The 12,284-nt window shown below is 51.9% G+C and overlaps 1 protein-coding gene across 2 annotated transcripts in view; it reads right to left on the bottom strand.

The window, feature by feature from the left end:
• The window catches only part of BCR (BCR activator of RhoGEF and GTPase), a 122,642-nt gene that overhangs the window by 29,120 nt on the left and 81,238 nt on the right, over nucleotides 1–12,284 (bottom strand). For both annotated transcript variants that reach the window (XM_065417578.1, XM_065417579.1), the window contains 2 exons: nucleotides 2,024–2,145; nucleotides 961–1,129 (listed from right to left, as the gene is read on the bottom strand). In XM_065417578.1, the coding sequence (XP_065273650.1) occupies nucleotides 961–1,129; nucleotides 2,024–2,145 (291 nt within the window). The remainder of the gene's footprint in view (nucleotides 1–960; nucleotides 1,130–2,023; nucleotides 2,146–12,284) is intronic.

Here is a 12,284-nt window from a genome sequence, read left to right as displayed (position 1 = left end):
GTTCCTCCAGTAGTTGCACCAGGAAGTTGTCCCCAACACTCTCCAAAAAACTTCCTGGATTGTCTGTGTACTGCTGTATTGCTCTCCAAGCAGATGTCAGGGTGATTGAAGTCCTCCATTAGACCACATTACGGTGGTCTCATGCCAGAATCAATGTGGAGGAGGAGATTTGACTTGATTTTCTGATCTATCCCCCTCTTCCCTTCACAGGTGGCCAAACAACATGTCCATGCAGCAGTGGTTCTGCTGTCAGGCAGGTGGAACTCCACCCCACTTAGGAAATGGCTTGGATTCTGCGACACCTGAGAAAACGCACGTCTAGCAAACGAAGAGGGGCCGACATTAGAGCCACAGAGCCCACTGTTTGATTGGTGACAGTGAAAGAGGTTGACATGTTTATCTATAGACCTGCTTATGCATCCAAATTCGCTAGGCTTCAAACACACTTAGAAGGCACTGCTGATATGGTGAAAATGCAGAGGTATCTTTATATGTGACCAAAGCCACACCCAGGCTCGTGCTTAGATATCCAAGAGCTGAAATCTCTGAAAAACAGGCTCACCACATTTCTATCCACTCTCATGTGCCCTCGGCACAAAAGCTACCCCATTCCTCCCAATTCCTCCTTCAACAAACACATAGCACCATGAGCAGGGCCTGCCAACACCGTGAGAACATTCAACACCTAGTTGCTGGATGCTTTGTTATTCCTGGATGCCCAGAGGACACTATCACACCAGGGATAATGCATCATGCCTAGCTATAGCTGCCTGCCCAACCACTACATGGGTAACCAAAAGTTTAGTTCCACTGCATGTCACAAGCAAGTGCCATAGCTTAGCAGCGTTACCTGTCCAAACAAACTCTGGAGGTGAGTTACCCCCCCAGCAGCATCCCACTTCCAGGTTGGGACGCAACGTGCACCCTGGGCTTGGGGAAGACGGCTCCATCTGCCGTTACCTTTTCTCGCTGGATATCATTCTTCATCTGGGAGATCTTGATCTTCATGGCATCCAGCTCCTCGTCAGGCACAAGTGGGATGTTGGGCACTGCCTCGGACTCATCCACAGTTTGGAAGCTGAGGTCTGTGAGCGGAATGTACCATTTACAATCATACTGCTGGCTTTTCCTGAAAAGAAGAGGGGACAGGGCTTTAAACACACTTGCACTCCATCAGCTCACCCTGCTCTTTCCATGCTTCCCCCCCTAGTGGTTTCAGCACTGCAGGTTACAAGACAGTGAAACAGGCTCCACCTCACTGTAACCCCTGAGATGGAAGCACAGCTGGGGTAGGTCAGTTTTCCAGCAATGAATCTTGAAGGAGCCAATACCCACTACAATGCTATGTACAGTGTGCTGCCCGCTGGTGCTGCCCGTAGATTTTATTTTTTTTAATCAAGTGCTCACTCTGAAGCATCCCAAAGCACTTCCCAAATACCGGGATATCTTTAAATAAAACCATCTCTGGGGCAGAACGCAGCAGCTTGCTGCACAAGAGCTTTGGATCATATAATGCGATGCCTCTGGGTGGGTCTTTGGCAGAGAGGACTGAACCTGGGACCTCTGGATCTAAAAGCAGGAGCCTCTGCTGCCTGCTGCAGAAGTTTTTCGCAAGCCGTAGCTGCCTCATAAACCCCTGTGAGATCCAGCCACTAGAGGGAGCTAGCGAGTAACCCTAAGTGCAGGCTGCAACAGGAAGTGAAGACGACCACCTGAAACTGCAGGGGGAATGAAGGGAGGCAGAGTTAAATGACCCAGCTGGAATTTGTCCAGGATGCCACAGTTCGCACCCCTGCTTTTAGGAAGGTAGCCAGGCAGTATTTAACTCCCCGAAGTGATGAGGATTTTGGCTCTGTCTCATCTGAAGGACAATGCTACACTGTACAATGTTCCCTGTATGGGCCGCAGCGTTGCTGAGTTAGGTGCAGCTGTATGCACGGAACTAGCGTTCTGCCAAGTCCACTGCTCTGAATATAGGGTGCGAAGCCCCGGAAAATGGGGTGTGAAGCGGGAAAATCCTCACCCTCCAAGCTGCTTCTTGAGCTTGGCGCACAGGAACAGGTCAGTGAAAAGAAAGACGTGGCGCAGCTTCCGAGCCCCCTCTACCAGCTCCACCATGAAACTGTCCTTCAAGAGCTGCCGGTGCTGTCAGAAACAGGAGACACAGTTCTAGTTAGGACAGGAGGGGTCAGTCTCTGAGCCAAGGCACTATGGCTCCCCTCGTCAATACCTCGGGTAAGATAAACCTCCCTAGCACCAGCCCAAAGCTTGATCCTCATGTGACCCATCACTGGTGGAACATGGCAAACCTGCCCCACCCACTGCTCTCTCCAGGACTTTCTGTTCCAAGGGAGACCCTCTCTGTGTGCCTGTCCGAAGCGGGGCCTGAGAAATGGATGATCAGTTGAGGGGTCTCATTAATTGGCCTGCATGTTTACTTCTTTCTCCACTCGTGCTCTCTCCTTGTTCATGCCCTTCCTTGGGGCTTTCCTCAGACCCACTAAGGATACATACTTAGCACAGAGGGCCATCCCCTCTCTTGCTAATCCTGGCCACTGAGTTAACTCTTTGCGGTCTGGGCCCTTCCTGCTGCTCTCTCCACCACTTGCAGGATGTGCATAATCAGAGAAAGTGGCTGAACGTTGGGTTTTAGTTTTGAACTGGAGTCAAATCTCCACCTCTCCAGCTGGTGAACTGCCAGCTGGCTTGGGGCAAATACTTCTGAGAGCTGCACAGAGCGCGGTTACCCACTGCCTGGTGCAAATGCTGGACGGCTCACCCAGACTCTCCAGGCTCAGCCTCTCTTTCCAGTCACTCTTGACTTTCCAAGCATTTTCTTTGGGGGCTGAAACTTCACCTGCCAGCTCTCACTCAAAGGAACCTCGCTGGAAACATCAAGCAAAATCCTTTCAGCTGCTTTAATTTATGGCAAGTCATTGACAGACCATTACCACACACACAGGGCTTGCCAGCAGCCTTCTTCATCAGCAAGGCATTCCACCGTTCACTAGCAGAGGGCAGCATACACCGCTTCACCAGGTAAGCTTTCGCATCTAGCTGCAGCCACTCTGCAGAACTACCAAATCCAGACCATGAAACACCCTCCTCTCCACGCTGTACCTGTTTGTACACAGCAGCTGCTAAATATTCCTGCTGCTTCCCTATTCCAACAAGTACTGCTAAGGGACCTATATTTGCTTAGAAAAGCTAGCAAATCCACCAGCAGTCCCTAATCAGCCAGTAGTTGAACAGTCCCATCTGGATGTGTTTTTCCTATGTATTTACTTAAAGCCTTTTTCTATTCCCTATAAAATTTCCCCAAAACATGAGACACTGATCAGACCTCAGAATTAGCATGGAGCATAGCTCGGATGCCTTTATCCCCCTCAGAAGACAGGCTCCTAGTTTCAAGGGTCTGAATGAGTTCCTTGGGCCAAGTGGTTTGTTTCAGACAGGACGACTGTCCCCCTTTTCCTCCCCTTGGGCCTCTCCTTCGGTGTGGGGCTCTGGAGTATCATTCAAGCAAAACTAGGCAGTAGTATGGAGTCATCAGCAAGCTACTGCAAAGTTTCAAGCCCAGTTCCGTGCTCAGACCTTCCCCCCCCCCCAGAATCAATGGCAGCCTGAACGTGAGCTAGGGGAGGTGAAATCTTGCAGAGGGTTCCAAATTGGGCTTTGGGGATTCTCACTTTGGGGGCAAGTCTGCTCCTCACAAATGTGGAAATCTTCTAGCACTGCCTTGATCCAAGTACCGAGCAGGCTTCTCTGCCCAGTTCTGCCAATGCACCCAATCCTGACCTACATCACCCCTGTTACTCCGGTGTTGGGTCCACACACCTAGATACTATGGTGATCGGTGCTCCAGCAATAACTTTTATGCCTAGGTATTCTGGTGATAGCTCTGCCAATGTTACTCAATCCTAATTGAGTCCTCCCTCCCCCCGGCTGTTTTACTATCTGCTCCTTCCATCATCCCCCCCACAGACAGCTTTGTCAGTGTACCCTGCTCCTGAGCTACCAGATCTCTACTATTTCAGTACCAGGCTCTCACATGCAAAAATTGCCAATTCCCAAGCTGTGCTATGTTTTGACTAGGAAATGGATGAGACCGAAACATCCAAACAGTTACTTGTAACCAAATCAGAGTTTAAACCTAAGTCTGCGAATGTAACGCCCTGTGCATTAACTCACTGTTCTCCTCAACACCCCCAGAACACTCTCAATGTAGAGGACACATCTGTAGGCATGTTCATACCCACCCACCCACCGAGCGTTGCTCTCTAAACTACCTTTATTGATACCGTGATGTGAGTCCCAACAGACGACATGGTGGGGAATACAAGGCAGAGTGATGAAGCACAAGGAGCAGTTCTTGTTTCCACGTTCACAGTCAGAGCATCATACATTTTCCAGTATAAACCAACACATTGCACAAGGCTGCACTAAAGCCTTTTCTGGGTGCTAAAGAGCAGGAATCAGTCGCAGGGATGCTTGCCAATCCCAAATGTCACTGCAATTCTGTGATCACTAGCAGCAAATGTTCCACCCCGTCAGTGGTGTAACCCTGTTCCCTGACAGATCACGGTACCATTTCTGGGCAAGATCCTGGGGAGCAAGGGAATCCAGTGGTGAGTCAGGCTCGGAAAGGCCTGTGGATGTGTCGATGTTTATTTTTAGGAGGGCGTGAGCCTCCTCAATCCTCCCTGGGTTTGGAGAGCATGCCTGCCTGCATTAATGTCTCTGCTACTAATGTGTGCTCATTTCCCGCCCCCAAGGGCTACAGAGCGACCTGCAGCCCAGATATGGAACCAGGAGTGTCTGGGCAGAAACAAAGGATAGGCCTTGTCAAGAGCAAACCCCCACCTTCCCCAGCTGGGAAGGATTCAATTTGAGAGAGAGAGAAATGAGGCAGAAAAAATGGTATTTTTCAGCAATCCAGAACTCTAATTTAATGTTTTTAGAGCTGATGAATATTTATTATGATGCAAATCAACTCTGCTCCTCTGAGGCGTGTGAACAGCTGCTTGTTGCCAGCCAAATCTCTGCTCACCATCCTTAGGTGTAAATATGTTCTCACACATCAATCCCATTTGTTACCCAGCTGCAATTCTGGGGTGCAATGCTGATCCTCCACTCCTCCCCCCAGCCCACGAGGGTCTTGCCCTAGGGGAGGCTGCTGCTGTGCCCCCGTGGCAGGCTGGGGATGAGAGGATTGGGCAGGTGTGGTTAACAAGGTCCCGACTATTTGCTCAGTAGCCAGGCACTCTTTGAAGCCGATGGGGAGCTGGAGCAGGGCCACTGTCTGCAGCCTCTATCCGCCACTGAAGGAAACCATGTCTCTAAATCCCGGTCTGAAGACAAAGGGGACAGGCCACAGTGGCTGCTGGGTCAAAGGCAGCTCTGGCCCAAAGAGCTGCCCATTCAAGGCAAGACTCCCATCCTGCTGAGACGCTGCTGGCTTAGGGAGAAAGTTTCCTTCTTACAGGGGCCTCAGATGAGGCCATTCCTGGTCACTGACAGTGCACCCCCTTCTGAGAAATTCAGCGAAGCCAGCAAGTAGCCTAATGCTTGGTCCTTGCACAGACTCACGTGAGCTGTTCGAGAATTAATCTGTTCTGCTTGGCTCTGGCTCAGTTTCATCTCCCCTCTGGATCTGTCAGTGCTCTGATACCTAGGCTGAGGGTCAGAACCGAAGAGTCTCCACAGGCCTGGACTACCTGGGCCATGGCTCCAAATACAACCAGGGACTGCAGCCAATGGAGTGCGGAGGGTTCCCACCTGCCACCCATAACATCACAAGAGTGTGAGAGAGGGGGTAGGTGCAGGCAAAGGCAGTGACCAGAGGGGACTGACAGTGTGAATATTCTCACATGCCATTGGGATTCCAGATCCACCTACTGCCCCCGACCCCACTCAGGGCATCCATTCCCAAGAGCCTCAGCCACAGGGGCCACCTGCATAGCCCCTGCCTGTAAACATCCAGGCAGGCTCTTCCAAGTAGCAGGTTCCCACTTGCTCAGAAAAGTTCCATGTCCAAAATTCCCCATCAACCCAAACAGGAAGTTCAGTACCGCCACAGGCAGAGCCCTGCTGTGATGCTGAGAGCCACCATCCTGTCAGTCTGTGATGCTGTTCCTGAGGCAATGCTGATCTATGCTGAGTTTATCTGATCCAGCACTTGGGGGATAAGTCATCCCGATACTCGAGATAAGACGCTAGCATGAGGCACCGGAATGACTCCTACAGAGGTGGGATTTCTCAGGAAAGGAGGCCGGCTGGGGAGCCTGGCGGAGGATGTATTCTAGTCAGGCAAGGGGGCGGAGGGGATGTATTCCAGTCAGCGACGAGGAGGGAAAAATTTACCAAACCTCACAGAGGGGGGGGATTTTCTTTCCTCTTCTGCTCTATTAACAGTCCTGACTCATGAGCCTACCGGAGACATGTCCCTGCGAGGGGGACCCAGGGAGATATCTCCATAGGAGATGACCCAAGGAGCTTCCAGCTCCTGTGGGCGAGGGGCAGAGGGGTGGGGGGAAAGGAAGCCTGGAGAGTAGCTTTGTGGAGCAGGCTGGGATCTCGCTCTCCACGGCAGGGTGCTTGCTGAGCCTGAGCTGGGGGATGGATTTATCTGCCCGCTTCTCCTGGAACTTGACAAGACGTGGTATAATAGGTGCACATCAGGCTGCTGATCACTGATTGGGGCGGCGGGGATTTTCCAGTAGGGAGCTGCTGGGGTCACATCCTTTGCTGCGATGACTCATCTGGCTGGGAGGGTTCAGCAGGTCAGAGGGAAACAATAAAAGGATTTCCCAACCAGCTGACTACAGGCTTCTTTGTGAGGGAGCAAAGGGTACCTCTCCCCAAGAGTCGGTCAGCACGTGCCCAATCCCCCGATCCCGCCCCAGGAGAAGTCAGCATGCCCCTCCGACGTTCCCAGCACCTGTCTGCACATGCCCAGGGTTCACACCCTGCCTCAGCCATGCTCCCTGGGCAGAGGAGACAGATTCCAACGAGGAGCCTGCTAGACAGAATCTGCTGCACCAGTGACTGGCTACAGGCTGCCCCAGTGCAGGGGAGCGAGAGGCCCAGGGAGCATGCCCCACAGGCCTGCAGTCAGACAGTCACGCCTCGCAGACGTGACCCCATCAGCCCCCTAGTACACAGAGACTGTTCACTTCCTCTTCAGAGTCCTCACCAACCCGGCCACTGAGCAAGCACCCCATAGACTTTGGCAACTCACACCGTACAAAGGGACCCCAGCAGCTCAAACCCTGGCTCCAGGATACTGGTGCCCTAGGTCAGGATGTCTCCAAGTCAGCAACACGGGTCCCCCATTCCTTTCCCTCCCCATCTCTCTTTTCCCCATCAACCTCCCTATCTAGCTAGCTCCTCACTGGCATCCTTTTGGGGGCCCTATGTTAACAACAGACTTCTGGGCCATAGGGTGTTTTGGGCTGTTTGCTGCATGGCTCTCCTGTCAGAGTTACTGTACCCACCCCACTTATCCAGCTTATTCCTCCTGGCCTGACTGAGGAATGGCAACACAATCACCAGTGTATAGAAAACGTAAGAGAAGAGCCTCCCCCACCAGCCAAATACCCTGGGGGAGCGTATGGGCTATAGACACATTCAGGTGGGCTTAATGACAGAGTGGTGACTGAGCATCCAGCACACACACTTCCATCAGTAACACCCTAAGATGAGACGCACTCCTGCCAGGACAGTGCAGTACTGCCATGCAAGAGCCTGGGCTGGGTCTCGGCATCTGCTCCAGCCTTACCTCACAGGCCTTCTCTTCCCTCTGCATATCTAGCACCTGTCTCCTCCCTTTTCTGTCGGTCTCTCACTGCTTTGGGCGCAAGAGCCTTCCCCTCTGCAGCTCCTGCCACCTGGAACAGCCTCCCTGCGTTTCCTGCCTCTTCATCTCTTCTCTCCCTTGCCTTTGAGTTTCTCAGCCAGCCTCACAACTGCCTGCACCTTCATTTATTCATTGCATCATGTTTTCACTGGTTGCCGTCTCTAGTGCCGTGCGCTGTCTGCTGTTGTGTATTATTTAACTCCAGATAGCGAGGCAGATTACCTGTTTGTCTGAGATGCACGATGCAAAGTAAAACTTGTAATAGCTGTTCATCTGGATTTAAGATCTGCAAAGGGCTGTCTGCCTGTCAGAGCTGAGGAGGTGTATCCTGGGTGGTGACAGCAGAAGACTGCAGCGCGTGTGGGTGAGAGTTACAGGAAAGACTGGAACATGTGTGATGCCGGAGGAGGAGGAGGATGGTAAAGCACAAAAGGATGGATACTGGCACGTCATTGAGGAAGAGGTGGTTTGGATTTCTGCAGAATGTAGGAGGAGAACGATTCCTGTGTGTGATGCAAGAGCAGCATGACAGGACATCAGGGTCATCTGCTGAGGAATTAATGGGCTTCTCTTAATAGTCTAACAGCCTTTTGTTTTCCAAAGTGACTGACAGTGGGAGCTATAGGGCTTCAGCCAGGAGACAGAGAGTGTGAAATCCAAAACTGTATTTCTGAGCACACTGCTGCAGACAGCATCTGCCCAGGGCCACTAGAAGCAGCAAGCCCCAGGCCCCAAGATGTCCGAGACCAGCCCACAAACCCAGTGACGCTCCAGTTCACACCCTTGCCCGTTTCCTTTTGTAAACAGTCCCCTATTGTTCTCTCTTTCCCCACCTCAAACTCTCCCTCATGCGACTGTAGCCTAAACCCAATGACGCTTTGCCACTCAGAGGTCACCTGGCTGATCCCTCAGAGGCAATTCACTGTCAGATGCATTTACCAACTAACTTCAGAAATATGGAGATTGCAGTCCACAGCCAGGCTTGAGCGTCTCAGATATGATGGAGAAAAACATGAGACCGACTGGGACCCCCCCGCAGTGGGAATCTGCCTCTCTCCCCCTAAGGGGCTCAGTGCTTTTAGCAATTCCATTAACTCCTGCTTTACAAGCAAAGGCAGAACTGGATAGGGAACAGCAGAGGGGGAAGTTTCAGCATTAAGCTCTTGCTCAGAGAGGAGACATCGATTCCTCCAGCCGGCTGCAGCTAGGAACCTCTGGGAAAGCTGCACCAGAGTGTTGCCAAACCAGCCACCCCACTGGAGGCTGTGAAGGATTGCTGGGTATAACCGTAGGGACTGATCCTTCTGGAGCGCTTGGGGATTTTCCCCCTCAAAAGACCCCCTATAACTGAAACAAAGAAAATGAATGGTGGAGGGTGAAGAGTCCGCTGTGAGCAAACGAGGCCCTGGCTTGGAGCTGCAGTGGGGCCACGTGCACAAGATAAGAAGGAATCTGAACTTCTCACATGCCCTAAATCAGGAGGCTGCATGTCTCTCAGGGACATCCCAGCGAGCTCTTTACTACTACTTGGCAAGTTACTGAAGTGGGCACTTAGGGAAGGATCAATCAGAAACACTAACAAGCAGGAAGGAGAAAAGATGTTGACAGGGAGGGAGGCAGGCATTTCCACGATCCTTGGCAGGGGAGATTCTGGGGCTAAGAGATGTCCCCAGAAGCATAACATTCCATCCAGGTTACTGTTCCTTCACAGGGGGATATCCCCCCACGATAGGTGCAGTGGTTATCTCCTTCTGCCATCCTACGGACCAAATCCTAGACACTGCATCTTTCCCCACAAGTCCATGGGTTGTATGCTGCGGAGACAAGCGACTCAATTCCCCACAACAGGCTAGAGAAGAACCCCAGAGCCACACCCTGGCCTTGACAGAGCCCCATTTCTTCTGGCTTTTGTTGTAAGTAGCATCCTGGCCACATCCCTGAAGCATCCAGAAAGTGGTAATTCTGCCCCCCTCCTTACGTCCGGGACCCGCCAGGCCCACACACTCAAGGAGCCACAGGCTGCCTCAGGACCATGCCTCCCACTTCAATTCCCATCGAAAGATCGAATGCACAGATCACAAAGGGAACGGGGCTGAATCTGCAGCTCTCCCTTGCCCTGTCAGCATTGCTGTATCGCACAGTAAGCGGAGACACGGCAGAGAAGGGGGACAGGTAATATCAATGGCCTTGAGAGCATCGTGCTGGGCTGTCCTTGCCATGCCATAAAGGTCACAGCACATCCTGGTTTAGGCATGGACTGGGAAGTGTCTGGGGCAAGATACTGGAGTTACTTTATGGAATATTCCAGTGACTAGGATGGGAGGGAACAAGCTCCTCTGTGGTGAGCAAACCTTGCTTTCCTCATTGTGTGCAGGATGCAGCCAAGTGCCTTGTAGCAAATGAAAGCACCTAAAGCAGCGGATCAATAACCTTGGGGGAGGGTGTGTGTGTGGAAGGTTGTGCACGTACACGTACACACACACTCTTTTAGCAGCCTGTCACTAGGGTGATTAACCACTGGCTGCTTTCCCCAATTCAAAGCAATCCAGCAAAAGCCAGCGGCAGCGAGAGGCAGGCAAAGGGGATTTACATCCTCCCTGCGCTGTGCTCACCAAAGGGGAAAACCACTCCACATTAAAGATGGGGATTGGGAGCCTTTTGCTGGCTGGGAAAAGAAAAGAAGAGAAAAAGAGCCCTTGCTATGCACGCGTACAACTGAGGTTGGCACCTGAGCACCGTGTGAGAGGAGGAGGCTGGAGCTACAGCAACTAGCTCCCCCCCACCCCCCCAAAAGGAATCTCCAATGGGAGGGAGGTAAATAATGAATAAAAGCCATCAAAGCAAGCTGGCTATTCATTCAAATAAAAAATGCATTATGCATGGAGAGCCGTCAATTAGGACATGCAAACTGCATGCTGTCCCATCACCCCGGGGAGGGCACAGACAAGGGGAGCAGAAGGAAAGGCTAAGCCAGAGATTTACACACAGACAAAACCCAGCTCTGATCCCAACCTGGAAGGGCTGTTGGTGGTGGGGAGCGGGGCTTGTTAACTCTTTAGGACGATCGTGCACAAATCCTTCACTCGTGAATGGCTGGGAGTCCACTCCTGTTGCAGGCAGTTGGATCACAATTTCGAACCATGGAAATGGTGAACACTCCCCATTCTGGACAAGCTTCGGGGAAGAAGGTGGTGCCCTGCCCCTCCTAGAGGCAGGGCCTTTGGTGCAGAAAAGCCAAAGGAAGCAGCTAGCATTCTACTCCCAGAGGGAAAGGAAGTTAAAGGGCAACACCGAGAAAGATCTGGAATAAGCATCATTCTTCACCTCGGCTTGGAACAGATTGTGAGCAGAGTAGGTGCATGCGAGTGAGAGAGAGTAATGGATGCCCTCCATCGCACAGGAAAACCTGTTGTTTTCAGCCCTGATCCTGCTGTCCCTGCCACAAGAGTAAACACGGAGTAACCACCTGAAGTCAGTATTTTCACCACAGCATAATGGGAACAGGAGCAGCCCTGCTGAGCCCACTCTTTACTTACCCCATTCTCACTTTGTAAGTGATGACAAATCCACAGCTCACCAGAGAGCACAACAACTTCATTCCCGCTGCCCTGGCTCCTGTCACTTCATTAGGATTCTACGGGACACTGCAAAGCCTGCATCCCTCATTGAGATGCTAACAGACGGCCTGAGACTACAGAGCACTCCCTCTCCTGCGACAGGGGCATTCCAGCCTGCGATACCTGCTATGACTCAATCAGCATCCACTTTAATGAGGCCCTCTTCTGTCTCCAAGGCCCTGGCCACTCTCATGTGTGTACTTTCATCCCACCCTGCTACTGCCTGGCCCCTACAGTTCGAGTCTCAGCACATCTCAAAACAAGCCCAAAAGCAGGAGGTAAATGGGGGAATTCCTGCTCAACGCTGAGGAACAATGCACTCTGGGGCCGTCTGAGTACCCCAGCCCCATTCTGCATCTGCCAGGGTCAGTGAAACATACAGTAATAACCCCAGGAATGTGTATGTTTATAGGGCTGGGGGACTTTTCACTGGAATGTCTTCAAGGGGATCCCTGGATCCAGTTGTAGTCATCTTGGGCTCTGTAGATTACAGGGCACAGCTCTGACATGACAGCAACTTCAGCTGCAATTCCTCTACCACAAAGGTACTGTCGCTGCTTCTCTTGATTCCGCTCTTTCATCCATGCTCTCCCACCCCATTTTATCCAAGCTTCCCCCCCAACCCAACTATCTCCTCCAACACTCCTCATCAGTCCTGGCTGTTACTGAGCAGGAGGAACCAAATTCATCCCTACCAAAACCACACTGGAGTTACCCTAGAGATGGATCTGCCCCAGGAACTCAGGGAGCCACACAGAGCCATACCACTGCAGAAGTCTGTCTCCATTATAAACAGTTCAGTCTGTGGG

This window comes from Emys orbicularis, chromosome 16 (genome assembly GCF_028017835.1).
Source record: "Emys orbicularis isolate rEmyOrb1 chromosome 16, rEmyOrb1.hap1, whole genome shotgun sequence".
Taxonomy (NCBI): Eukaryota; Metazoa; Chordata; order Testudines; family Emydidae; genus Emys; species Emys orbicularis.
The sequence above is the reverse complement of the archived record's forward strand: the minus strand, read 5'-3'. Positions and strand labels throughout refer to the sequence as shown.